The sequence below is a fragment of the Chaetodon auriga genome, chromosome 16, assembly GCF_051107435.1.
Source record: "Chaetodon auriga isolate fChaAug3 chromosome 16, fChaAug3.hap1, whole genome shotgun sequence".
NCBI lineage: Eukaryota > Metazoa > Chordata > Actinopteri > Chaetodontiformes > Chaetodontidae > Chaetodon > Chaetodon auriga.
The window spans coordinates 6,869,298-6,897,252 of NC_135089.1; the positions used below are offsets into that span (position 1 = coordinate 6,869,298).

The 27,955-nt window shown below is 41.9% G+C and overlaps 4 protein-coding genes across 6 annotated transcripts; 1 reads left to right on the forward strand and 3 right to left on the reverse strand.

Moving 5' to 3' along the window:
* Window positions 1-25: 25 nt before the first annotated feature.
* On the reverse strand, window positions 26-1,878 carry rmi2 (RecQ mediated genome instability 2). Its single transcript, XM_076753492.1, has 2 exons — window positions 1,590-1,878; window positions 26-715 (listed from the first exon to the last, which is right to left on the reverse strand). Exons 1-2 carry the CDS (start codon window positions 1,876-1,878, stop codon window positions 564-566), a joined length of 441 nt encoding a protein of 146 aa, XP_076609607.1. The 3' UTR covers window positions 26-563.
* A 1,281-nt stretch (window positions 1,879-3,159) lies between these two features.
* ubfd1 (ubiquitin family domain containing 1) lies at window positions 3,160-7,966 on the reverse strand. Of its 2 annotated transcripts, none has more exons than XM_076751543.1 (7): window positions 7,912-7,966; window positions 6,022-6,288; window positions 5,717-5,925; window positions 5,570-5,635; window positions 5,326-5,431; window positions 5,148-5,230; window positions 3,160-3,579 (listed from the first exon to the last, which is right to left on the reverse strand). In XM_076751543.1, exons 2-7 carry the CDS (start codon window positions 6,269-6,271, stop codon window positions 3,469-3,471), a joined length of 825 nt encoding a protein of 274 aa, XP_076607658.1. In that variant the 5' UTR covers window positions 6,272-6,288; window positions 7,912-7,966; the 3' UTR covers window positions 3,160-3,468. The 2 variants fall into 2 exon arrangements, with proteins under 2 accessions (XP_076607658.1, XP_076607657.1); XM_076751542.1 differs by lacking the exon at window positions 7,912-7,966 and adding an exon at window positions 7,707-7,757.
* A 1,085-nt stretch (window positions 7,967-9,051) lies between these two features.
* LOC143334080 (UNC93-like protein MFSD11) lies at window positions 9,052-18,411 on the forward strand. The gene is made up of 13 exons (XM_076752608.1): window positions 9,052-9,475; window positions 10,094-10,149; window positions 10,255-10,362; window positions 10,449-10,528; window positions 11,531-11,627; window positions 13,059-13,117; window positions 13,287-13,434; window positions 14,948-14,997; window positions 16,208-16,273; window positions 16,356-16,481; window positions 16,561-16,735; window positions 16,839-16,974; window positions 17,585-18,411. The coding sequence occupies exons 1-13, from the start codon at window positions 9,386-9,388 to the stop codon at window positions 17,735-17,737; spliced, it is 1,344 nt and encodes a 447-aa protein (XP_076608723.1). The 5' UTR covers window positions 9,052-9,385; the 3' UTR covers window positions 17,738-18,411.
* Window positions 18,412-20,365: 1,954 nt separating this feature from the next.
* Window positions 20,366-26,429, reverse strand: kdm8 (lysine (K)-specific demethylase 8). Of its 2 annotated transcripts, none has more exons than XM_076752609.1 (8): window positions 26,314-26,429; window positions 24,564-25,038; window positions 23,555-23,727; window positions 22,654-22,786; window positions 22,486-22,536; window positions 20,839-20,988; window positions 20,657-20,749; window positions 20,366-20,572 (listed from the first exon to the last, which is right to left on the reverse strand). In XM_076752609.1, exons 2-8 carry the CDS (start codon window positions 25,017-25,019, stop codon window positions 20,408-20,410), a joined length of 1,221 nt encoding a protein of 406 aa, XP_076608724.1. In that variant the 5' UTR covers window positions 25,020-25,038; window positions 26,314-26,429; the 3' UTR covers window positions 20,366-20,407. The 2 variants fall into 2 exon arrangements, with proteins under 2 accessions (XP_076608724.1, XP_076608725.1); XM_076752610.1 differs by having other exon boundaries at window positions 24,564-25,035; window positions 26,314-26,426.
* Between the last annotated feature and the right edge of the window lie 1,526 nt (window positions 26,430-27,955).

Here is a 27,955-nt window from a genome sequence, read left to right on the forward strand (position 1 = left end):
CAGATTATTACAAAGATGTCAGTGATGTAATCTGACAAAGACAAGTTGACGGTAGAGGATGTCTCAGTGTGGGTGGTATTTTCCTCCTCGAGCATTAGCGGATTGATTTCAGGAGGATGGCTGGAGACGTCATTCCTTTAACTGGATAACTTACGTTTTAGCCGTGTGCTAGCGAGTGTCCTGAGGAGGTGTACTTCAGGTACACGTCCAGCACCGTAAAGAACAGAGAGCTATAAATCCAGCAGAGAGGCCTACAGCTCCAATTCTTCTCTCATCTCCTTGGAGCGGGAGCCAATAACTTCTGCTATTTAAGCGTCACACTTCAGCGTAAATACTGTTTTCTCATGTCAAAGTCATTGTCACTCTTGCATCACGCCTCCCGGTCAGGAGCCTGACATCGTAGCAGAGTGTGCTGTTTGGTCCTATGAGGTAGGTTTTTTTTTTTTTTTCTTCTTCCATTTGTCAAGAATCACTTCAATACCGCACACCCAGCTGGACACGCATGACAGGAGCAGGTCATCCCAGCGCCAGGGAAGGCGGCGTTTCCACCGACGGCTCTGCATTCAGGCCAGCACCTGCTGCAGGTCCTCCACCTCCAGCCTCCACATCCGTCTGTGAAGCGCGGCGAGCTCGGAGAGGTCTGCCATCTTCACTGCACGGATGACTGGCTCCGGGGAGACGGCCTGGATGACACCCATCACCATGACATATTTGCCTGTAAAAGCAGCAGCAGGTGGTCAATTGTTCAGTGACAATAGATTGAAGGGAACGAGGACGGTGATAACGGCGAGATGAGGCTGTTTTTCAGGTAAAGAGATTCATGTGCAGTCAGTGTCCTGGAGCTTAATGTTCCTGCACACGGTCTGCAATTCTCAGGGAGACTTTCATGTAAACAAGGCCGGAATCACAGGATGAGACAACAGACGCGCTGTGCTCTGATCTCAGCACTCAACATTTACATAGAAAACACACGGAAATCTGCAATAAGGTGAAATCATTCCAGTAAAACAGATCACAAGATCACATTTAGTTTCATCTTCACAAACAGGACACAGAACTGGATCCAGTCTAGAAAATCTCCTGGTTTTGTATCTAGACTTATGTGGTCTTACATGGTCTGGACAGAGGAAAGAACAGGGTTTAAAAGAGTCCACCATGGATGCATTAACCTGTCTGGGGGCCCTAGAGCTAAAAAAAAAAAAAAAAAAAAGACACTAATCACTAAACTGCTTTAATTTCTGATTTTGATAACTGATTCATATTTCAAGTCATTTTTCAAAAATGCCAGATATTCTGATTCCAGTGTAATAATATTAGTTAGTTGCAGCCATATTTATTTTAATCAGTGAAACTATCAGAAATCATTTGACATACAGTGGGCCTGGGTCTATCAGGGCCCCTGGGGGTCTTGGGTCCCTGCAGATTTATCTGGCTTAAGTACAGCTGTTTTTATTGACTTGCTCTTTTCTCCTATCCAGACCTGATGTGTGTGTGTGTGTCTGTAGGAAAGTGAAACAAAGGTGTTCCACACCTGAAAGTCTTCATCTCTTAAACTGACCCATTCACCAGCGTCGGTCTGCTTCACGTACCTTGGGACAAACATGGCTTCCCTTTGGGGATGTTGTTGACGCCTTGAACAGCAAAGGTCCCCGTCTCATCCATCAGCAGGACGGTGTTTCTGTCCAGCTGGACGTCCAGCACAGTTCCCTGCATCCACACCAGTGAGACCAGCAGAGAGCGACCCCCGCCCGGCCTGATGACATACGCGTCCCCGCTGTCGGCCGTCGTCCGCTTCCCCGCCGCCCTCAGTTGGGCGGACAGCACTTTGACGGGCGGCGGACGTTTCTTCTCTCCGGCTGTTTTCTCCGCTTGGTTCATGACCAGCTGCTGCTGTCTCCCCGCAGTCTTTCCAGCCTGAGGAACTTCTCATTAACCGCTTCCCGCCAAACATTCTTCTGCCGGAAGTTCTGGGCGTGTCTTTCAGACAGCAGCAATTTCAGTTCCGGTCCGGAATCCTTCAGAGTAAAAGCACCACCTCTGGCTCTAAACATCAACCACACTTTATTTTACCTTATGAAGGTCAGGTGGACCTTTTAAATAAGTTTGTAAAAAGCTAACACAGTTTTGTCCTCTGGAGTAAATTTTCAGCTTTTGCCATTTATAAAAAGAGCTCCAAGTCATGGCTTTCCATTTTTTAAAACTTCATATTGAATTTTGACTTCAGCGCATTTTTTTCTATTATTATAATGGGATGAAAAAAAAATGTGCGTACATATTAGCTCCAGGGACACATCATCTAGCACAGGAAAAACTTTTATCTAACTCGTTCTGTTTAGCGAATTCGGAACAGATTTAAGAGTTATTTGCCACCAGTTTGGTGGTGTGAACTGCAAATTTGAGGAAAGACTAATGTGTAAATCATTCATTCCCTTTGATGAATACTGGTGTGAAAAACACTGCATTTAAACAAAAAAAATAAACAAATAAATAAATAAAAAAAATGAAGAGGCGGGCTGTAAGACTAATTAAAAACACAATCAAGAGAAGTTGCTTTTAACCATACTTTCATGTTTTAAAGTACAGAGCTGTTTGTCTGTCATGCTGCAATGAATTAGTACACTAATTAACCCTGCAAGTCACAAAAATAATTCTGATGCATAAATTTATCACTTGAATTTTACTCACCCCAGCAAAGGGAAATAAGGCAGGTTGGGATACAAGCCTAATATGTTAATCATTTCCTCCATTAAGAGGTGCTCTGCCGAATGAAGAGCTTCATGTGGAATTAACAAAGTGGAAGACAGTTCTCTGGTCTGAGAATGAGCATTCAGGCCATCACAGTAAAAGCTGTGTTAAATACAAGACGAACACTAAACATGGCAGCAGGCCTGCAAGGCTTGTAAAGGAAAGAAGGGAGAAAAGATTTATTTTTCAGCAAGATGACTCTGTAAAGACAGACGTTAGAAGTCTTTAGGAGGCCAAGTTCAGACCTCAATCTATCCCACAATCCGTGGCTGAGCCTGAAACCACACAACAATACAGAGTTTGTACAGAGACCAGCTTTGTCCAAACGTCCAAAACTTTGGTTCCACACAAAGTGAATCAAAAACACATGAAGACAAAGTTTTGGGTGGATACAAACAACAATGCAACAGTGCATTCATTTCATTAAATAAGTTTTATTTCTTTAAGAATAACTGAAGAAAAGTGTTAGCAATTTCTGTACAATTGTTTCATTGTTTTCCCTTGGATTTGCTGAAAACCTTGAATGATCAACAGGGCTGAGAAATGTTATGCTGCCACATAGTGCACTTTAAACCTAAAAACAATATGATTAGTCCACAGGCATCCGTCCGTTTCCTTCCGACGTATTCCAAGAAGCTCCTGAAGCCTCGCTGTTGACTCCAGTTTCATTTTTCATGGGCTTCTCCTCTCAATCCGAAGTTCATCATCAAAAAAAGAGGCACATTAGAAATACTGCCATTTTCCAAGGACTGTGTCTTTGATTGCATCGACAAACTGTGCAGGCACCCAGTAGACCCAATACTGAGAAGCTTCTGTTGGACCCAACTGAAAAGCCTACAAAGGAGGGGAAAGGGGGGGGGGGGGTGTCACAAATTATCACATTTAATGATTTTACAGTTCACATTTCCTACAAACTGTCGATACCAACAAACTGTTTTGGATGCAGATCAATGTGACATCTGGAGGGATGAAATTAGGTCTAACCATGTAAAATAAGGTCAGCTGGAACGACACGCATGGACATTTGGATTCCTGCACGTCTTCCAACATAACAAAGCTGTTAAACAGATCAACATTCAGAGACCTGATAGCTACTGTGTGCAGCACGCTGCCTCTCCTGAGACCTTTCCATGAAAAAGACTTCCTTTGCAGAAATACGACAGCCCACCAAAAGCCAGTCTGACGTACAAAAAATACTGCGACTTTCATATTCGTCCATGCGGCTGTTCACTCCTTACCTTCTATTTTTAAACTTAAACAGGAAGTGCAAACAGGGTGGATCACAAAAAATCAATGACCAGGATACTACTTTACAGGAAAAGCTCCCTGCCAGTTTAAATCATCCTCATCTCCTCCTCAGTGACGCAGAAACACGCTCCGAGGGAGTCGCTGGCATCACATTTCATTCTTGAGCCAAAACATTAGAACACTAAGTCGCTCTTCTTCCACTATTCTGCGCTAACAGATGTAACAACACATCGATTTCAGATCAACAGACTGGTATCTGCTATCAATCCAGTGCACATACTGGGATCCATACCATGAAACACGGCTGAACTGCACAGGAATCAACTCCCACAGACTGTCACTGGCTGCACAGGCCCTTCTCACCTAAATGTTCAGTCAGTGGGAGGTGGGAGTAAATCTCAACATGGAAGCAGGAATATCTGGAAATTCCCTCAAATTCCCACACATACAAAGCTAAGATGTTCAACTTATGATTGACATTTTTGCTTGAGTGCACTTGTGGTCAACTGCCACGACATTCCCCCCATTCTGCTGTCAGTCTGGAATAAAATGAATTATCAGGTGACTTTTTCTGGTCTTATTTACTTCCCGTTCATGTTTAAAGTATAACACTCATATACCAGATATACTACCTTCTTCTACACTTTATATTCTTTATATCAATGCAGCTACGACACGTAATTTGGCTCTCTTAAAAACAGATTTTGATCTCCACGAGACAAGTGAAGATCAATTAAGTTCTCTGTTCCGGGACTTCTATTTCACTGACAATGAAGAACAGACTGTAGACAGAAAGGTTAATCTAGAGAAAGCACTGACATTTCCCACTCGGCTGCAGAGCCCAAAACAGCAAACGATGACCCCATCACTCTGACGCACGCACACCACACTGACTGCAGTGAGCAGCTCAACCCGCACTCCTCACTTCCAGAAAAGATCTTTATAGACAACGCACAACCGAACTAAATGCATTTAGTTTGGTGGAAGAAATAGCAACACAAATCCGGTCTGTTCCTCAGCTGTTACAGTTATCACACAATCTTCACTGTCTTCATTTTGCCCCCAGATGCACACGTCAGCCTCGGATCATTTGGCATTATCACCTGTCATAACACAGATAAGTCTGACATGCAGGTGGCAGCAAGAACAGTTACCATCATATGATAGTCCTCGTGGCCTTCGATGGGTTCAGACACTACGTTTTTAATGGAGCCCATTGGGACTTTCTCCGTTCTCTCTGCAGAGAAAAACACAGAAAAAAAATCAAGAACGTTTAATCACCAGCATGTTTGTGCTGCAGCGAATTCAGCAAAATGAGGCCAGTTCTCTCACCCTTTGTTCCGATCCACAACTGATCTTGCTCCAGTTTGAATGTGAGTCTAACTTTTCCTCCGGACTTGTTAAACATTCCGGATAAAGGCACTGTTGGTAATCGTTCCTGTTAATGGAAAAAGGCGGTTACTCGCAGTGTCTGGCATACCGTCCACATACGTCCGTGAGAGCAGCTCTGGACTTCTGTGGCAGTCAATACAAGACAATCAAAAATACATACTGCTCTCCCTTCATCTTCTCTCACCTTTGTTCCTTTAATAGCCGGCATTATGTCATCTGGTTTACCTTTGTCCAAGACTTTCCTGTGTTGCTGAAACAACAGTGCAGGTTTAAAAATCCCAAAACATCATTCATATTTTCCTCCATTCTGCGGAAATGTCATGACTCTCACCTTTTGCCTGCATAAAGGCTCCTTCTTGTTTTCTTCTGCTTTAACTTCCTGCTGAATGACCTCTTTGGGTGTATTCACAGCTAATACATCATTGATTGTAGATCCTACCACCATAATTTTTGCACCATTTGTAACCTTAATTTCACGTAGCGTCTTGTCCTCTGGAAGCAAGCCTTTGTACATCACTTTCTGCATTGCCGGTGGAAGACCTAGGAAGAGAAAGAAGAACATTTATTCAGTTTTGAGTCTTTGTGAATAAGACCACTATAAGATTTAGCTAAAGGTGAACGACTGTGTGCTTTCACCTGTGAGAGAATGGATGCTCTCTTTTAGTTTGGCTCCGGTGTGATCAACAGGAATTTTCAGATCATATTTATTCTTGTTCCAGATAATCTTCAAGTCCACCATCTCCTGCTTGTCATCTGCGTCGTCCCCATTGCTAATACTAGAGTCCTGAGTTGTGGCGTTTCCTGCATCTGTGTGAGTTTCTGCGTCCTCTTTTTCAGCATTTTCACCTAGTGGTTCAGCTTCTTTTGGCTTCGCCTCAGTTTCCATTATGACTTCTTCACTTCCTGCAAGAGAAAGAAAACATTGATTTAGAGCCATTAAATGAAATTCTATGCAGCTCCTAAGTGGATTGCTGTTCTCACATTTTCCCAAATAGATGCAAAAATTCAGGAATACACATCCGGCATGTCCTACATACCACAGAGACACTCGACATGCACGTGTGTCTCGCAACAATTACTTGAAACAGTGGATAGTACAGTACATGCACTAAGATGATGTGTTTCTAGGAGTCCTTGTTTCGCAATGAAATGAGGCCAAATGATGCAAACTTTCACTTTAGGTTTGGAAAGTGAAATTGAAACAAAGCAGACCTGTAAGTTATGTCACAAAAAAATGGGAAAAACAACAGAAAAGCCTTTAATCTCCACCAAACAGCACGGTGGAATACAATGAAACATGATAACACAACATAAAAGATCTTCTATCAGCTTTAAAGGTGGCTAACGAACAAACACTGAATGTGTCTGAACCTGGATGACTTAGCAACACTGATGAAAAGAAACTCTTCTTCTTCTTAACACATTCCATCTCTATTTTTTTTTTAAACAACTTTAGTAAGTTATTTATTTTTGCCTTCACACACGACTTATACCTTTTAAAATCTACCAAGTCTCTTCATTTTAGAGGCTTTCATTTGACAAACACCGGCTCAGCTGGTCCTTAACAGTTATTTCACAATCGGCATGGCTCTCTTTCGAAATACAAATTAGATTTGTTTTGTATGTAATTCCTCATACGCAGCTAACGTGAAGTAAAGACATGTGGTTATGAGTCGACAGAGTTTGACTGTAACTTAATGAAGTCTGCTTTCGTTTTTTTCTGCTTAGTCGCTTCTGACTCTTGTGGTTTTTCTAGCCCTTTCCACCAATGCTTTTTTTTCTTTCTTCCATTTACAGTTCTTGTGTGTCGCTTTAGGGTACAAATAAGTCCGAACCACGCTCGAACCCAAACAGAAAGGATTTTTTAAATAAGAAATGATATACCGGCACACGCAAAACACGGGATCTTGTAACATGACTGGCCTTAGTGGCTACAAAACTGGTAACGTGAACGCAACATAGCGTCCGTTGGTACTTCGTCGTTAACATTTAAAACCTAACCATGTGTAATTATCTATTCAGCAGCAAAAGTTACTAAATTCAAGCCTGACAGTGGTTGAATCTTCTAATATCAACTTTAGCCCTACAAAGATCTAGCTAAATTTGACTGACGTTAGCCATCGTTAACGTTAGCTAGCTACAGCACTGGTGAACAGTTAACTTACAGAATAACGTTACGGAGAAACGTAAATTGACATTACTCTAAACGGAAAGGGCAATATATTAACATGTCAGTTACAACCATGCGTTATTTCATTAAGAGTGTTGGGACAAAATGTAAATATACAAAAGAAATACTGCTATATTTTCTTAGTACCCACCATCCTGGGTCGCCATGATGATTGTGTACAATCTGTTGTAGGTTGTGGCAAAGAGATTACAGAGAGCAGGATGAGAGCTGATGTTCAGGAAGTTCAAGTCGATCACAACGAAAGTCGTGCTCAAGCACACATGTATGGGTGACAACATAACAAGTAGAAAAAAAAATCTGTTTTAAACAGACATAACAAGTACAGCTATACTTACCGTCACAATATTAGAAAAAATGTAAATTCAGTTAGCCGGTGGACGAGACGGCAGAATGACCATACGCATGCGCCTTCGAGACTAACTGAAACTAACTATTATTTTTTGACAAAAACAGTTGTTTTTATGATCAACCAGACAACATATGACCTTAAAATGATCGAGTAAGCCTTGCACAAAACAAATATTTTATTGGAGTCACTGACAACACGAACTGTACAAAGTTACCGCATACGGGACTCTTGGCAAACACGGAAGTGAGCGGGCGTGAATCAACTCACTTCGCTCAGCTTCTTTGTTGTTGTGGCAGCGAAAGCAGACACCGAGAGGTGGCACTTTAGTCGATGGCTATTGGTTACGTTTTTCTTCTTTCTTGATATTGTTTGACGTTTGGGGTTTAAAAAAATGCATTATCGCCAACTATTGGATTACATGACACATCTCCAACCATGACAACATGTAACCCCCCCCACCCACCCCTGCTCTCTCATATACCAAACTCTTATGCTACTCAGGCTGAAAACTTATGATGGACAAAGCAAAAATCCCTTTAGTTACTTATGACGACAATCTATCCCCATGTTCTGCATCTTTGAGTCATCTTCAATAGAGCGTTCCTTTTTACTGACATTACTATAATTTGGGAAATTCCTTCATTCGCCCAGTTTCTCTTCGGCTTAACTTAATTATATGAATCTGAAAATTGTGCCAAAAAAATGGGACAAACAGTTATACTGCTACTGCTACTGACAACAACAACAACAACAACAACAACAACAACAACAATAATAATAATAATAATAATAATAATAATAATAATAACAATAATAATAATAATAATAATAATAATAATAATAATAATAAGCATGTTTTTCTGGTCCTCCTCCTCATACGGAAGCTGTAGGCATGTGATCTTAATTAGTGCACGCGCTTGATCATGACATGTCCTCTAAATATCAGTCAATCACGGAGACTGAAATTGATTTAATAATGAAACACAGCGGGTAAATGCTCTCATCCCTCTTCAGGATGACGGCTTTCCCCGTCATGGGAGAATATTCCTCCTGGTTACCTATGGAAGGCAGCAAAGCTGGATGAGTGTAAATGACCGCAAATTGCACAAGAAGAAGAAGAAGAAGCAGTGGGAGGGAAAGGGGGGCATCCGTAACGGAGAGATCGAAGAAGAAAAAAGGAAGAGTAGAAAATTGGTTTTAATAAAAGTCACAAGTTGTCATGCGTACTTGGCATGACGGAGAGGAAGTGTCCTTTATAACAGCTGCCGCCTGCGTCCAAACTGTCCACTGACTGCGCTGCTGGCGCATTAAAGTGTTACTGAACAGTTAGAAAAGTCAACTTTACTGGCGCCACTTTGTTAAGATGGGTTTATCCGAGTTGTTAATGGATCCGTACGGGAGTCTCTCTTAGCTCTGTACTTCAGCCGCAGTGAATGTGAAATGCATTGCGGGCCAACGCCATGGCAGACAGACGGACTTTCAACGTTGTGGTTCTGGGTTTGGGATTTCTCTTCATTTTCACCGCCTTCACCACCTGTGGCAACGTTGAAGTGAGTTCAGCTTTTTTTCGGAGTTTTCACTCTTCCGAGGCAGTGATTCTCACCCCGTGAGTCACTCGGGTTTGCTCTGTTGTCTGTAACAGCTGATTTTCCCCACAGCCTGCAGGAGAAACCGTTGCGTTGAGATTTTTTTTTATTGTTATCGACGGATCGGAACAGATTTCCTGACCCCCAACTTTGTAAAACTCATTAAAAACTCCAGGATAAGCCCATGCTGCTCTTACACACACCTGGGTGTGCAGTTAGAAGTGTAGGCGACACACAAAAGCACACTATTTCTTATGGATTTACAAATATTACATTTCTGTTTTGTAATGTAGAACATTTATAAAGTTTACATTTAATTTAAATTTAATAAAGATATATAACCTTTGTACGCGCATTTCGTTATTAAAAGACTGAGTTTAAAAAAAGAAAAATCCAGCCTCACATGTCTGATGCGCAGCTGGAAACAGGCCAAACGCAGCTGTATGTCAGGCGCACCTCGTGTTTCTAATTTTCTTCAGTGGGCAGTGAAGTAATCAAACCGGATGAATGACCCGAGGACGCAACAATGACCCAATTTGTCTAGTCTAACCCTCACAGAGTTTCTCTCCATCCTGTTTCCAGCAAACTGTGGTGAAAAGTCTGGAGAATGGCACCTTCAGTGGAAGCGGGTACCACAGGTGGGTCCTGCAGGTTCACGGCTCAGGATGGAGCCGCTGTTCATTAAAGAAAGAGAGCATGTCTGAGTGAAAGCACAATAATAATTCTCTTTGCTTCCCTTACAGCCTTGGAATCATCTACGGGGTCTTCTCGTTCTCCAATTTGCTTGCACCGACAGCCGTTGCAGTAATTGGACCAAAAATTGCTATGTTTTTGAGTGGCCTACTTTACAGGTAAACATTGTCATGGTGATTAAAAACAGGATGTTGCTGAAGCTGAGACGTGTTGCTCGTTACTGTTCTGCATGCTGTCTGTCTAGCGGGTACGTCGCCGTGTTCATCGCCCCTTCGACATGGGCCTTCTACCTGACCTCTGTGCTGATCGGCATCGGAGCAGCCAGTGAGTCCGTCTCCCTTCATTTTCACTGTCACAACAGATTGTTTTCATGTGTTTGCACCAGCATGCAGATTATAGATAAGGCAGTGATTATTCGCTGCCTCAGAGGGAAGCGATGAGTCGAAGATGACATGTGTTCCAGTATCCCAAAACTAGAGCAAATTCCCGTCCTTTAAGACAACTACTCTCCCTTACTTTGTGATGCAGACCTAGATCCTGCTTATGATATCAGGAAAGATCCATTATTAATGGGTCTCATTCATTTTTTGATATTTGTTACATTTACTGTCATTCAAGAGGATATGTCGAGTTTTATCTTGCTTACAGCACAAACAGTTACTTTCATGATGGTTTCATCTGTCTGTTATTTTCTCAGTTATCAAAATAGTTATTAATGATAATAATAACTTCCCATCAGCTGACTAACTGGTTAATCAGCTTATCATTTCAGCTCAAACTTCCTGTTTATTTCTGTCAGTTTATTATCAAGAACAGGCAGGTTTGGCACGTAGTGTAACACATCCCATTTACAAAAACAGCACACATCAACGTTTGAGCAGGATACAGTGTGTAAACAATGGCCCAAGATGCTGAGGCACATAAACACTTCGCCTCGGTTCCTGTTGGTTTCTGCAGCCTCGGCTCAGTTCCTGTGTTCAAATCCAAATAGTGTTTAATCATGCATACAGGGATTATCATGACTGGGATGTGTTGATGCGTATAAACAGTATATCCCAAATTAGACCTTAAATAGGTTAGGAGCGGTGTCTGTAAATAGTGTGCAGCACTTTGAGCAGAGATGTTAGTGAAATACTGAGAAAGCAGCCCTCCTTTGGGCTGTTTTTAATGCACATCATTGCAGTGTGATGAATTTTTATCATGTCCCGGGCTTCTGTGTGCTTAGATGCATTACTTACAAACACAGAAAGATAATTTTTCACTTCACGCAGGCAATTAGCTGACTGCTTAATCCCCCCTCACATGACCTCTCTTGCTTTCCTGCAGTGCTCTGGACAGCTCAAGGTCAATTCCTGGTGGAAAACTCAGAGGCTTCCACCATCAACAGGAACACGGGGATGTTCTGGGCTCTCTTACAGTGCAGGTACACAACTGTTGACACAATTATGTTAAACTCCAGTCAATTCAGTGTTGATAGATGCAGCCCGAGTACCTTTACCTCTATGCATTACTTCACTTAGAATTTGAAAGGGTTTAATTTAAACCACGCTGCATTTTAATACTCGTACTTTATGAGATTCTCTGTGAAATTATTTAAAAATGGCCTTTAGTGAATGAAATATTATTCTCTAATTTGCTTTATACCAAGGTTGTTTTTAAAATAGCCTGAATTGTATTATTTAACACAATTCATCACCATGTTTTTCATGGTTTTTCCTCCCTTGTTGTGTTTGATTCCAGTCGATGTAAGATATAATTACATCGCGTCATCCAGAATGCTGTGCTGTCTGTATTCTTAGCCTGACAGGATATTACTGCACGCTTTACTTTAAAATTACAAATTGTCAGTCAAAATCAATAAACAGCGAAGCCTCTGGAGTTCTGCAGGGGAGAGTTTTGGCCTTTTCATCTCTTAGGTTTGGCCCACTCGTCTTGCACACTGGCCCGGACAACAAATTTGTATTTGTTAAAATATGCAAATTGATTTAGTATAATAATTACTGTGGCTGTCACCTGTGCCAAAACTCACAATAGGGCAATGCTAATCAGACGCCGCAGTGGTGATCCCAGCTACAGTAAACTTGTGAATCAGTTCCTCGCAGCCTGCAGACACACGCGGCGTGCAGTTTATCTTTTATGAATAACCCCAGTTATCCCTCAGCGAGGCTTTGGGACAAACTAATTGCTCATCTACATTTTTTAGTTGAGGTGATGTGTAATTAAAGACAGAAATAGACCGTAGCATTTTATAGCGCTGCACTGTTCACCATGAAAGGAAAATAAATAGCTTTTTAAAAACACTGAAAGAAGCATCCTCAGAGGCAGAAATGCAGATTGCGTTCGGAGAGTTGATCCAACTCTACCCAAAAAACAGCCCTTCCTGTTTGCTTCTTCTGTCTGTCAAACACAGTGTGAGCACACTCACTGTCCTAATGGGAGCGCTTGATTAAAGGTCAAAACTTTAAACCCACATGAAACCTGCTGCACGCAGATTGGGACCTGACTGCTCTGATTAATCAGACCAAGTGGTGACTGGATCATCTGAGGGGAACAGAATGTAACTCTGGGTTTGAGTTTTTACAGCTTCGCACAGGAAAAGATGGCGGACCCCGCCAGTCCTCCCCAGCTGCCTCCTCGCTGGCTGCACTGAACTCCTGCAAAACCAAAGATACCGTTAATATTATTAGTATTGTTAAACTACATGTGCATGTACAGGTGTTTCCCTTTTCATAACTTATATTAGCGTAGTTATTTTTTTTACACTACAATGATTTATTATCATGTGAAATGCATTTTGTGTTTGTGTGAAAGTCATTCACGCTCTTGATTGACCTCTTTGTCTTGTCATTCACAGCATGTTGTTTGGCAATCTTTACATTTACTTGGACTGGAACGGAAAAGCAGAGATTTCAGGTGAGGTTAAACTTGTGTAAATACTGTCAGGGTTATAAGAGCAAAACTAAGGCAAAATATGGAGAGGATTATGGTAGTTATTTGTTATTCTGAAAATGCTCCAGCTTAATGTTGTTAATATATCTTGTGTATTTTAATTAAGCGGTTTATTTTAATCTTCCTCTCTCAGACAGCAGCAGGAAAAACATTTTTCTGTCCCTGTTGGTCGCCTCCATACTCGGCACACTCAGCTTTCTGGTGCTGGGTAACAGCCATCATCGTGAAGAGGAGATGCTCTCTGAAGAGGAAGGGCAGTCGCTGCTCTCGACGCGTGTGATGTAAGTGAATATCCTTCAGATAATTATGTTTCACAAATGTCTGAACCACCGCTGAGAAAGGATACAGAGGGCACGGACCTGGAGTGATGAATACAAAGCAGACTGTGCTTTCTGCTGCATGTTACAGTACAAATATATTAGAATGAACGCGACATAAAGACCAAACTGTTCATTTACCTTTCATCCAGTTCGCCACGTTAAGCTTCCAACAAAGAAATGAGTTTTTCTAATAACCCACGCTGAATTTTGGGAGGATTTTCAAGATGACTTAACGCCGCAGTTCTGAGTTTTAAACCACTCTTGTCCTTCACAAAAAATGACACCAGCCATTTTTCTCCAGCTCGCTGCAATTTTGACAGTCAAGCCTAATCATTTTACTTTATACGAGCAGGGTGCAATCAGGCAGGTTTGGGCCAGCCGGGACGGATCTTTGTCTGGGAGAGTGACAGCAGCTAAAGACCCCAAACTCTCCAGGCGCGGCCCTCAATTTCAGAGTTATTCAAGGTTTTACGACTTGAGTCTGGACAAAGAGAGAGAGAGAGAGAGAGAGGGTGAGCGGGTTCGCCGTGTTTTTGTTGATCGACGTTTTCTTTGATCGCTGTGATCACTTTGAGTTGATTATTGTTTCTTGTTAACAAAAAGCGAAACGTATTTTTCCGTATCGCAGTGATTCTTTTCCGTTAAGCGCGTCAGACAAAGGAAGGCCGCGGCCTCAGCCTCTCAGCGACTCTTTGTGTTTTGAAGTCGCCACATTGTCCTTTTCGCTCTTTTGTCTCTCCCTTGTCGTTTAAGGTCAGTCCATTATTAATTTTCTTCTCAATATCAGCCGCAGTTCTGTCTTTCACCTCGTTCACAGCAGCAGCGACACACACCTGAGCTGTGTGTTTGGCTTTCTTTGTCAACCCTTTGTCCCAGTAATACATGTTTCCTGCCTTCAGTCTCCTCCACCATCGCCATGATCTCATCCTCGAAAAAGTTTGCTTTTCTCTTTTGGTCTATGGCTCTTCCTGACATACCCTCATTTGTGCTGGCACTATATAAGAGGAAATCTCAAGGCAGCAGCAACGTAAGCACACCGCTGGACACAAATGGACATTTTTATAAGTGAAGTTCAAGGATATGTGCAGGACATTTGAACAAAAACGATGATGAGACTGAAAGTAGATTTTCTTTTTGCCTGTTTCTGTCTTGTTGCAGCAGATTGTGTTTGCAAACTGTTTTCATATCTCCAAGATGGAAGTATTTGATCCTCGCGTATTGGCTGAGTTTGAGTGCGTGCATGATTCCAACAGCACAACAAGGAATCCTATAGGGAGCCATCATTTACTGTGAAAAACAGTTTTTCTGCAGTGTGTTGGGATTTTCAGGAATCCTTTGTGCAGCTAATGTCTCTTTGATTTGTAATCTTCCACCTGTTCTTCCCCTGCAGGAAGTTGTGTCATTGTTCGTTCACGCATTTCTATTGATTAACTTCAGCTTTGTAGAAGTTAAAATTGATTTCTTCTCTGTTTAGGTATAAGCACAGAGCAAACGCCGCCGTGCAGGATGCCAAATCAGAATTCAGTAAGTCTGATGCTTTTGGAGTAACACACAATAGTGTATACTGGATCAGCTGTTAGATTTAAGTGACACTTGGGATTTGCTCATGTACACTTTTCATGCACATGCATGGACTGCATTCATCCATCCATATGTATGTATGGACACATAATTAACAGTATGCAGTAAGAAGACTAATAGTGTGTCCTCAGTCCATATTACATACTCATTCTAATCAGTGTGGTTCATCTTCACACTGGAATAGTGACAAACCAGACAGCATGCATATTAAATATGATCGATTTTTGAGCGTGATGTTGATGTACATTATTCTCCCATGATGCAATGCACAAAGGGAATTGAGGAGCTGCTCTCTGCTGGGAAAAATCCAAGCAAACAGAAGGTAGACAATGACAAAAAATATGAGTAAGATCCTGGAAAAAGACATTTTAATGGTGGTGGAAGTATGTGATGGTGATGATGATACTACTGCTCAAACAGTACACCATGACAGTTAGTGTGTGGTACTGTGGTATAGGATAAGTACGTAGTAAGTGATCTTATAGATGTGTGTATTATTTTCCTTTCGTTCCGGGTTATTAGCTGGTCACCTCTAGTTGTCCACACTTTTCTGCTCAGTCTGAAAGTAGCAGGCAGTCGCAGGCAGTTTTGTTTTTCTTCAGCTTTCATCTGGATAAAACTCTTCTAGCATTACAACATAGTACACAAAAACTGCCTGTGCTAGACTTTTATTTCAGATCATATCTCTGTTTGTCAACAGGAAACTCTGCTGCACTTGCGCCTGCCTTCAGTGCAGCCTGGAGTTGTTTGGATGAGCAGATTGCTCTTTGTCTTGTGTGTATCTTGTGTGCAGGTGTACACCTGCCTTAAAGGTATCAGGTTTATCGAAAATGCACAGTGATTTATGTCACGAAAGGGCACCGGGGCATATATAAACAAACCTAGTGAGATTTCTTCCTCTGAAATCTGAATTTCTCTAACTGCCTGAGTGAAATTCTCTCTTGGGGGTTTTTTCACCTGCATTTAAATGTGGCATTTTGTCTTATTGAGACAGAATATTTTCCCAGCTTCTATCTGCATTGAACTCTAGTTGTCACGGGGTAATGGGGCCTTTGCATTTATATCTGAGCTCGAGCCAGATGTATACAAGTGTATGGAATATAATGTATTTATTAGCAATTCAGATGAGTGCATTATGTATCCTCCTCTTCAGAAACCATCCTGCAACTTCTGAAGGCGAAAACTATACTGCTCCTGAGTCCCTGCATGGCGTACAGCGGTAAGTCGAAAGCATTAATGGAATAAGTATCTTAGCCTCCAGTGAAGGCTCGCAGCTACAGCGCGAACTACTTGTTCTCCAGGCCTGGAGCTATCTTTCTACAGTGGAGTTTACGGGACGTGCATTGGAGCAACTGCACAGTTTGGAGAAGCTGCCAAAGGCCTGATTGGGATCTCTGGGATCGTGGTAGGCATTGGAGAAATTGTGGGTAAGTTTGCTCTCCTCCGTCAGTGATGTTTAGGTGATTTAAAGTCGCTGCATTGAATTCATACATGTGTTCTTGTCAGGTGGAGGCTTGTTTGGATTGTTGTGCAAGAACAATCGCTTCAGACGGACCTCTGTGGTGTTCCTGGGAATGGTTGTCCATTTCGTTGCCTTCTATCTGATCTTCCTCAACATCCCAGATGATGCCCCCGTTGTCTTTAACACCAGCACCCAAAAGAAGCCATATCTCGCTCCAAGGTAGTTCATTTCTCTAACAGTGTAAGAATAAGAAAGAGTGAACACGGGGAAGGCCGGTCACGATTCTGTTTTATTTTAATGAGAAGTGTATTTTCTCTCTCAGCGTATCCATTGCCCTGCTGTGCAGCTTCTTGCTTGGACTCGGGGACAGTTGTTTCAACACACAGCTCTACAGCATATTAGGCCGTGTTTATGCTGAACAAAGCACGCCTGCGTTTGCCATCTTTAAATTCATCCAGGTAATCCCGAGTTGCCAATTCTCAGACATTGTTAGCAGAGCTGAGCAAAGCTGGGTTAAAATGTTGTCTTGTCCAGCATGAAATAAATTCACCTGAAGCCCCATTAAAAAGGAAAAGAACCAGACTCACATCCACCACTTAATCTCCCCTTTTCTCTGCTGCAAAATTGCCCTCTAAGAAGTAAACCTTATGAAACTGTGGTATTTTCTTTAAGTTCCACTGAAATTAAAATGCATTTTAGGTCTGCTGCAGCGAACACATCTACGCTGTCAGTCATTTGTTCTGTTTCCTTTGAGAAAAAAATCTGACACCAAAAGGGAGAAATTGTTATATATTTAGAGTTTTTGTTATGACAGCACGTTAAAATGTCCCACATTCTAACACATCCTGTGGATTTGAACGCTAGCTACAGAAAAACATACTTGGACAGTATTGGAGTGTTGCTTCAGGGGAGGGCTGTATTGAATGGTTATGACAGTAAATGCACCATTGAGATCTGATTGGCAGTGTTGGATTGAGATTATAATCTTGCTCCTGCAGTCCAGGTTGCAGCTGTTGTCCACAGCTCCTCCATTAAACAGCAGAATAAAACCCATTCCCCTTTTGTCAGTCTGTTTTTGCAGCCGTGGCGTTCTTCTACAGCGGCTACGTCCTGCTGATGTGGCAGCTCCTGCTGATGGTCATCCTGGGCTTCACTGGGACGCTCTGCTTCTTCGTGGTGGAGAGGATGCAGAACTTCTCTGTAGACTTGCAGGAATATTAGAACGAAGACATTTCTGCATCTGCGTTGTGTTGTTAGTCAGAGTGGGACACGAGGGCGTCAGAAGAGTCCTCTTTTGTTTCATGAAGGGTTATTGTGATAGTATATTGCACTGCAGTTCATAGACACTTGGACAACATTCACTTTCAGAACTGTTGCCACAACTGAAACCGATGTGCCTTCAGACAACTTTTGATTAGTTATCAGCCTGAACCGTTCATTGCACTCTTTCTGTTCTAATTACCAGGCGCTCACAGTGTCATCATTAATCCTTAACGTGATTTTCTCGCTGCACCGTCGCACTGTTGGTCTTACTGTAGGATTTTAAAAATAACCACTCGCCTTATCTCGTACTTATCCGCGTCTGCTTCCAGCTCAGGTTTGTTAATAAAGACAAATGTTAAATCGTATTGTTGAAAATATTTGATCGAAAGCTGTAACCTCGTAACTTTTATAGCCGTTCATAGTTTGTCACTGATTGGCAGCTTGATAAAAGTAGATGAGACAAAATAATGCAATATTGTTCCTGTCATGAAACGTGTTAACTAATTAATGCCTGACAATCATTGTTTTTAACGTTGTTTTTGTACATTTTGCATGTTGTCGGTGTCTGTCTGTAATTCTGTGGATCTTTGATGAATAAAGTTTTATGCATTTTACTGTTATTTAGCATTTTGTAATAAACATGCAGTTCAGATGGTGTAGATGTGAGAGACTCAGTGTAACTGAAAACAGCTGAAGTAAAAGGTTCAAGCTAAAGATAATGTAGAGGAATATTTACTGAGGTCACGTTATTGATTATGCTGCTTAGGACCTGTAAATCAGTTAAAGGCCCTGCTTTAAGCAGGCTGACTGAATTATCTGGATAACTTCACTGAGAAAAATCTGGAACTGTTCTTTGTCTTTTTATTTAGATCAGTCTGTGTTTCACTTTAACTTGATTTGCCCACCACAAGGCATCCGATGCACATCCAGGAGTCACTTTATTGTATCACAAAACAAGACAAATCTCCTGGATTTAATCCTGATTTGCCAGATTTATTTGAAAATCCATGAGGCCATTAATCAAAACAGCAGCAGGGGGAGAGGGTCTGGATGGAAGAGAAAGGGTTATAGGCCCAGAGGTCCCACATTACTGCACTGGTAATTGAGTATTGATTACATTATAATGAGAGTAAGCAGTTTTGTGTGATCTTAAGTCAATTGTGCCACTTACTTGACAACAACAAAGCACTGATGGGCTAAGTGAAGTCTACGGCATTTACTCACTGAATTAAATTCTGGCAGGGTTCATATTATTGGTCTGGAGAGATAACCTTGTAAGGAAAGTAACTTCGTTTGGATAAGTCTATTACCTGATCACCGGCATGTCTAATGCAGCAGCCATTAGTTATTTCACAGTGTTTCTCGGTTGAAAATCAGAATAAATAAGTAGAATCTTTACACATTTTACCTGCAGCGCTTTGATGGATGCTGAGATAAGTATGTCTATGAGCCATTCATCATTTAATGTGTATCTATGAGCACATATTTATCACCTTTACAAGCACTTCAAGAAAAGTGATTCCAAATTCAGTCGAAAACATTTGCAGCCAATTGCTCAAGTTGGTTTTAGCCATTTTCTCATGTTTTAGACTCTTAATTTCGTTCTTCACACTCAAACCTCTAACTCTTCAAAATCAGGGAAAACAGCAAATTTAATTCAATTTTCTTGAGCTGCTGTGTTTACTAAAATATTCCCAAACATCTCTTCACCTTCTCCTCTCAAGCATTCTGCCTGGTGCAGCCTTGATTTCCCAGAGCACTACTTTAGCTGACTGCGACTGTGGTTGAAGAGCAGATCAAATGTGTACATCAGCGCTCATCTTCTCCATTTTGTCACATCCTCACACACTTCGTGCTTCTAATTGGAGAGCTTGATAGACACGGACCTACGGGATGCACGGCTGGGGCCTGTCAGAGGCCCGATACCCGAAATTAAGTGTTGCTGTCTTTGTAGTCAGGTGTTGTGTTTTTGGTGCTCAACAAGAGTTGTACTGTCAGGGTACTTAACCAATGAGACAGTTTTAATTTGAAAGTCTGTCTGTGCCCGGGGGATTAATTCATTTCATTTATTAATTTTCATCGGTGACCTGCTTGATTGCCTCACTGTCAGTTAAACCGGAAACCCGTGTTTAGCACCACATTTTTGTACCTGTGGCTCACTCGGTTATTAAATTGGAAGACTTGCCTCATTTCCATGAATTATGGAAATCACACATCTGAGGATTTTTGTAGGAATAAGGTTGAGAACACAATTAAATAAGCCAATTTGAAAAGAGAAACATATCCTATCAAATTAGATGACTAACAACCCTCCCTAAATTATATGCAGGATGAAATGAGCACAAACAGTTTAACTGCTCATTTGTTTGTTCTTTTTCCTGCCGGTAGCTTTCCACACAATAGGCGGCGTGGCAATCATCAGCAGCACAATTAAACTAATCATTCGGCAGTGTGTTCATTGTTCATGGATCAAAGGTTTGTGTGATCAGTGGTTGTCCTAAGATTTCTGAGAATTAGCCTCGCATTAGTTAAAAACTCCGGATTGATTTCCCTCCACAGCAGCAGAGAACAAGCCAAACTCAAATCTTACTCTACAAAAATATACTTTTTTTTATTCTGGATCTGCAGTCATGACCACCAGAAGCTGACAGAGAAGCTGAGCTCTAGGGATCGGACGTAATGCCAGTGTCGGACAGGGATGAACAGCACTTCTCCTGGCTGCAACACACATTCGAGATACGGAGCCTCGGCAAACTGCGGGAATCGCTCCGTGTCTGGATTCTCCACCTCCACCTGCATGGAAGGAGCCAGAAATTGGAAATGCTGCATATATTTGCAGGCTCAACATGTGCTATCTCTATGGACTGTCAATCCCACCTGACTGGTGTTGTGAAGGAGCTGGGATTGATGAGGGTACAGCTTGTCTGAGTCCTCCGGGGAATATAGGCGGATGTATTTGCTTCCCACCACCTGATGGGAAATCCCATGTGGTAAACAAACTGCGATCACGTGACAGATCTCTGACACTAACTGGATTCATCAATCAGTGCTACTGTCACCTGAGCCAGGAAGTTCTGCTGAGGGTCTTGGTGAAGTGGAGACACTGTACCTCCAGGCCCAAACCATGCGTTTACAGTGATGTCCTCTTCGTCTCCGTCGCCCAGGCAGCAATAATCAGGGAGGCGGATGTCGTCCTTCAGCTCTGGTATCTAAAGCAACATCAATCAGGCATGTAAGACTCATTCCACTGACTAAATAATATTGTGCTGTTTCTCTTTTTCAGAGACACTAAACACGCACGGCTCCAGGGACTTCAGTGCTGCTCTGTCAGTCTGTCTACTTCTTTGGTCCAGAATGAAATATCTCAACAACTTTGCTGCAGATATTCATGGTCCCCAGAGGACGAAGCTTACTGACTTTAGTGATCCCAACTTTCCATCTTGTGCTGCCATAAGTTTAGTTTTTGGTTTTTAGTTAGCAATCTCAACAACTACTGGATGTATTGTCATGAAGCTTTTTCGTCTGTGGATGAATTGCAATACGGTTTTTTTTTTTTTTTTTTTCAAACCCGTAACTTCTCATCATCAAAATTTAACAGCATTCCCATCAGCCCCAGTTGTACTTTGCGGTTCATGCTAATTAGCTAATGTTAGCATGCTAACACGCTCAGATGGTGAACATTATATCTGCAAAGAATGATCATGTTAGCATTGTCACTGCGAGCGTGTTAGCTGATATTAGCAATTAGCTCAACTCCCCACTGTGCCTGAGGAGCCTCACAGAGCACAGATAGCCTGGCTGTAGACTCCGAGTTATTTATTCATTGCACGCTTTCATCTTACACTTACATATGCTAAATGCTGTCCTGTTTATAATGTGTTCATCCTCAGATCTTTTACTGTAATTGCAATCAGGGTTTTCTCTTCCAGCACTGACTCAGATCAGCTGATCTGCTGATACTCAATACCGATTCAATATGAGCGCTTTCTTTTTCCCAGATCTGAAATCTGTGGTCCTCACTGACTGGAACTCCTTGTGATTATTTTCCGGTGAGGCAACATGAAGCCGGACATTGCTGTCACTGAAGTAATAATCAGAGGTGTAATAAGAGAGGGCCCAGACTCCAGCGTTTGGCTTTTATGTGTCATTAGATACGTACTTCACAACCTCACTTCTATGCACAAAACATTCCTTTAGTCAGTTATTCTTGTTAATCACGAGAAATCAAATAATTATTCATAGTAAATGTAATTAAGTAATTAAGATGTGTTAATATCTAAATGAAAACATCAAATTTTTCACTTTTTTCCAGGTTATAACAGGACATTGTAAAATCCGTTCGTAGACACGGAGCATATAAATAAACAGCTGGTTACAGATTCCTGCAGGATGAGGATGCAGTGATTACTCCTCGTTTGGCCTCATTCCGATTTATCAAACCGCCCCATATACCCAACTTTTAGCTTGACAAGGTGCCCTTTTTGTAAAGTTCAGTCCAGACAATCTATTGATTTGTACGGTAAAATTAGGACTAAAAAGCCAATACTGCTCAAAGCAATGTGACGTGAGGACGGAGGCTGCTCAAAAAAAGGATCATTTTCTTCTTCAGTGCTGAAAAATTCAAGCTGATTAATAAATTAGCAAACTGACAGAATTATTAGTTTCATAATCAGACAGTCATTTCCAAAGATATTCCAGCACCGTACCTGATCAAAAAGCTGGTGCTGAGCGAGGTAACCCAAAGCTTTTCCTCCATGCTGCCTCGTTTTGATCCGCAGAGCAAATCCAAGTCAAAACACCGCGTTAGAAACCACATGAAGGTGTTTCCCCTGTTCACGCTAACAATGCAGGAGACTTGATAAGGATGCGCTTACTTTATTTAAAATGTACCGATCAATGAATTCATCGACCGTGAGCAGCGTTTGTGACCATTCCTCGTCTGTGTACCTGGATCCCACCTCAACAGGAACGGTCCGGCAACCGGCGACAGATCTCAGGTATTCTATGCTTTGCAGGTGGGAGACAGTGAACAAATTAAACACCGCTGTAATGCTTCAGCATCATTTATAAGGAAAAGGAATCTGGCAGTTCAGGTACTGCACAAAAATATATCAAGTGTGCACTTCTGAGTGTCCTCCTCCACCATCAGCGCTGAGAGTCAGATGCCAGGAGCCGTATGTCAGATGTCAGAGTGAATAGTCAGCTGTCAGCAGTCGGCAGTGAGAGGGAGGACAGTGAAGGATATTCTTAAATAGAGAGGCAGTTATATCAGACTGTGGTGTCAGACATCAGAGTCAGGAATCGGGGATGCTGTGACGAGTAAACCAACCTAAGCTCACTTTATATTGTTCCCACATCTTAACCTATCTTAAGACTGAAACTAACAGCGATGGATTAACAGCATGCTGCCTGGCGTTAAACTGATGTAGATCTTCTGTTGCATTCTGCAGGTTTTCTGGCCTCTCAGCTAAGATAAGTGCCCTCAGCTGGCGTCACAAGTGTGAATCAGTCTGATTACATGGCTGGACTGAACATAAGTAGGGTTGTAGCGTTTAACCATGATGGAAGACGACTGTTGCACATGCTAATACTGATACATGGAGCCAGTGCTTATAGACAGAAGTGATTTCCATAATTCATATTCATATTTTCCATATTCATAATAGGTAAAACAGCTGACTTGGTGAATGCATCTGGATACTGTTGGATGATACTGAGCCGTACTGTGCAAACAGCGCTCTTTAAATGAGCAAGAACACAGTAAAAAAAGCAAACCTCCAGGGGTGTTGGTTGAGGGCAGGCCAGTGGTCAATGATGCCTTCTAAAATCACTGGTTTGAGGGGGAGCAGGTAGTTTGTGCTGAAGCTCTCCAGTGAAGGACACTTCATCCTGGGAACTGCCAGCTCCTCTTTGATCACAGGAACACGTGGGCAGTCGATCTTTATTCTCTGTTAATGACGCCAGAACAACAAGAGTCCGTCAAGTCTTTCAATCAGCTCTAAAATCAAGAGCTTGAAGGCGAAAATAAAGCAAAAAAAAAAAGAGTGATCACGTTTTTCCACAGCAGAGGTGAAATGATTATCTGATCAATCGATAAATCGAATGGCAGGAAAAGTTATATGCTGCTGTTTTGTTGCCTTCGGTCCAGATCTTTGAATCTGCCCACTCCACCAACTTCACAGATTCATCTGGCATCACGAAATGAAAGAGCGGTTTCTCAGACGACCCAATGAGTGCAGCGGGGGACTAACAATTAGCCAATCAGCACCATGGGCTGGACTAAGTCACTGTCATGCTGTTGTCAAGCTCTGCGCCAGAACCAAGGAGGAGTCATACCAACAGTGGTGACGCTGGTAGATTAAAAGACAATGAAAACAGAGTAGCTATGGTGTTTGAATGTATGAAGGATTTTTTTAAAGGCAAAGGGAGAAACTGGATGTAATTCAGAAAAATCCCGCTAACCTCACACTAAACTTTTCATCTCAACTTTGATGGCATCCAAACAAAGCGATCTGACCTTTCAGTGTTTGCTGCTGAATCATCGAGAATCTAGAAAAGAAAGCTGCTCCCCTAAAACTACAGTATGGGAATTTCATTTTTGGAGCTTTGATTAAAAAAAAGTGCTTCAGATATTTGTCTTAAGCCACAGAGGAAACATGCTAGGAAGGTTGCATCAAACTAAAATCTTACTGAAGCATCACATTACTGCTCCCCACTGATGCAACTAACAGCTTATGATAAACTAAAGTGACAAAAATAATGTTTGGATTAAAAGACCACTGACCTTGACTTCAGCATGTTCACTTTCATCTTCCCCGTCAGCGGATTTCCTGATTTCACTCTGCAGAATCCCAACAATAACCTGCAGTATGTTATCCAAGATGGCTGCACCCATGAGTAAACCCATGTCACAGATCCTTACAGCCTCCTGGATCCTGTCTGCTGATGGATCTTCATGACACAGCGCGGCCACTTTGAACAGGCAGCCATACGAATAAACGCGTCTCCATTCTTTGTCCACATGGTGCCAGGTCCCCGTGTTGAGTTTCTCCCACGAAAAGTCCAAAATGATCTGAGCACCAAGCATTCGGCTGGAACTGGCGGCGTTGCTGTACAGCTGCTGCCTGCAGCGTTTCAGCATTTCCACCACACTTGACTCCACTTTGTCACTGAAGTGCAGCGGAAACTGTTCCTCATTAACAGGCAGAACAGCAGAGATCTTTGACCACAGCGTGGCCATTGATGAGGAGGTCTTTCTGCTGAGGGACAGACAGTGAGGGTGAGTTAGGACAGCACCGTTTGGAGATGAACGACTTCCACAATTCATTGTGATTTTTGGAGGCAAAGGTTGTCATTTCATCCTGTTCTTGCCTACTCATATACTTCCTGTGGCTGCAGTGAAACAGACGTAAGCCCCTAATCTCCAAACTGGCAACCACAAAACGCAGGTGAGGACATCACGAGCCAGAAATGTGCGTGACACCTGCACACTGATGACACTCTGCCACGTGGTTTCTGAAACCACCGACATGTGACTCCATCCATGTTTGGATGCTTCAGGTGGACACAATGCCAAAGTGTGAGGCAGCCAACTTTGAGCACCTGCTTCATTTGAGCACAGAAACGCAGCCCCGTGAACTTTGAGGCAGACTTCACAGAACTGATCTGAGTGGCTGCATTTTATAAGCCACAGGCCTGAGGTCAACAGCAGTGTCAGGAGGCTGCAGTGCACTCCAGCCGCACTCCTACCAGTCTGAAGCTCTGCACAGTGTCATCAGCTCAAACATTTACGCAACCCTTGGCTTCATGCATATTTTGCAAAAACAACAAAACAAGCAGAAAGTCCAATTGTTCAGGATGGTTGGGCAATTACGGTGCTATTGTCAAATTTTATTACGGAAGTCATTAAGGAAGATGAACCTTCGCTGAGAGTGCACCTCATCCGTTTTCAAATCCAGGGCAGGGAGAAAGATAGTGATGTTTTCTTAAAAGCCTCGGAAATTGGACTCTAATGCTACTTTTATACAACCATGTATCCACTCTATGCTCATGCCCATAATTTTCCAAAAACCATAAGAGACGCACTGAAGGACCTGATGTCAGCTTTGACGCTGGGTCATAATAACTTTAATAACAGCTATATTTAAACTCGCAAATGCGAGTTACATGTGAAAATTTAGCTAGATATATATTTAGTTTGATTGTGGATACTTAAGCTAATACAACAAATGAAATAATGCGGCTTAATATACTGTTTATATTCAGGTACAGCACGACAATGGCCACAGCTCGATAACACGAGAAGCACTTTGACTGGTGCATTCAGGGAAAACACTCTGCTTAGAAATGTGAACTATCTTTGCTACGTTTAATGAAAAACGGATAAAAAATGTGGTAAATAAAGCAACAAGTGTCACATTTGGCTTGATTTGTATCGTAAGTTAAGCTAATATTTACCCACACGAACAAATCCAATAAAGCGATATAATATCAAACATTACGAGCTAAAGCTGAACTCAATACGCTGTATTTACCTGTTATTAGGACCTTTACACAGTTAAACCAATATTATCTTTAAATTACGACATTATAACCAGTATCGGCGCTTCAACGGCTCTACTCACAGCGCGTGGGACGACAAAAACACACCGGGGGGAAACTCAGACAACAGAGGACATTGGTTCCACGTTACGTTCAAGGTGTCCAAAGCAGAAAAGAAAAAATTCCCGAAATGATATAAAAATACGTAAATTCACCGTTATTATAACTGAAGCCATTTTAACACTTCGAAGTTTTATGTTTAATTTATTTATACTTTGATATTTTATCTGCACTCACTCTGTGCTCCTGTAGGGGGTAGTAACATCTGTACATCCCCTAATCTGTAAAATGCATGATCAGACACAATCTTCTGTGGAGCCACTGAGATGAACACTGAAATGAATGGCATATTGTGCAGTGACTGGGCTGTACACACCCCATAGACACTGCACACACACCACACCTGTTGGTCAAATGTTGCCAGTATCCAGCTGCGCATACACCCTCTGTCCCCAACCTCTCAGCCTTGCAGCTGCATAAAAACACGTTGTTCTGTCATCTGAGCTCTTTCTTTTTTTGAGATTATCAACCAGCTGTAATAAAGTTCAGTCAATTAGAATAAAACAGTGCTCCTTTGGCAGCACAGCCTGATTGAGGCTACATACAGAGAGATGTTAGATAATCTCAGCAGGTAGACAACATCCAGTCATTATGTGGTATTGAAGCAACAATTTCTTCCATTATAATAAATTATGGTGCAATTGTTACAAAAACATTTTTTTCCCCCTCTTTTCATTGCACCTGCTACTCAGAATGTTTTATGTAAATACAGATATTCCTAGAAGGCTGATTGATATGTATCTGCTCATGCAAAGCTAAAACAGTTATTGGGTTTGTCTTTTCGATGTCACACAGAGATATTTGAGGGGGGGCTGGGGGGTGAAGCCTGAACAAACATGATAGGAAACCTTCAGCAGGGAAGTCTAGAATCTATAAACACACGACACTATTATCAAATGTCAAACACTCTATGAAATTCAAATAATCTCAGTGCAAACCGCAGAGCTGTTCCTGTATGTAAAGCAGATGGAAACAAGAGAGACTAGCCTGCCTTTCCAAGAATCACAGGGGATTTTAAAATGTTTCATGCATTTCTGTTCATTCTCATTGTGCAAACAGCAGAACTCTCGTGGCTCAATCTATTGTTCACTTACTTGCATGGAGGTGAGGAATTACTGTAGAGGCCAAAACTGCACTGTGCTGTTTTTTCTCTTTTAAGATCTTGCTATTGTTTTTGGAATTAAAGAAGGAAAAAAAGTCAATTACAAATTTCATGTCAAAGAATAAAGGAACAGATGGAGAGCGGCCAAAACTTTCAGAGTGCTTGAAACTGGAAACTAAGTGCATATAACATCAAATAAAAGATCAATAGCGATCAATTACAAGAAAATTTGGGGCCAAAAAACATCAGTGCCAACCTGCATTACAGCCAGAAAAAAGCCACTGGGTAACAAAAATCCCTGTGTAAGATACAGGGGGCTGGCCTCGGCTGGTCAAACTCACTGTGTTCATTATTGTATGGGATGCTGTCAGAGGCAAACTTCACACCATGAAGTGAATGCTGTGTTTGTGTCC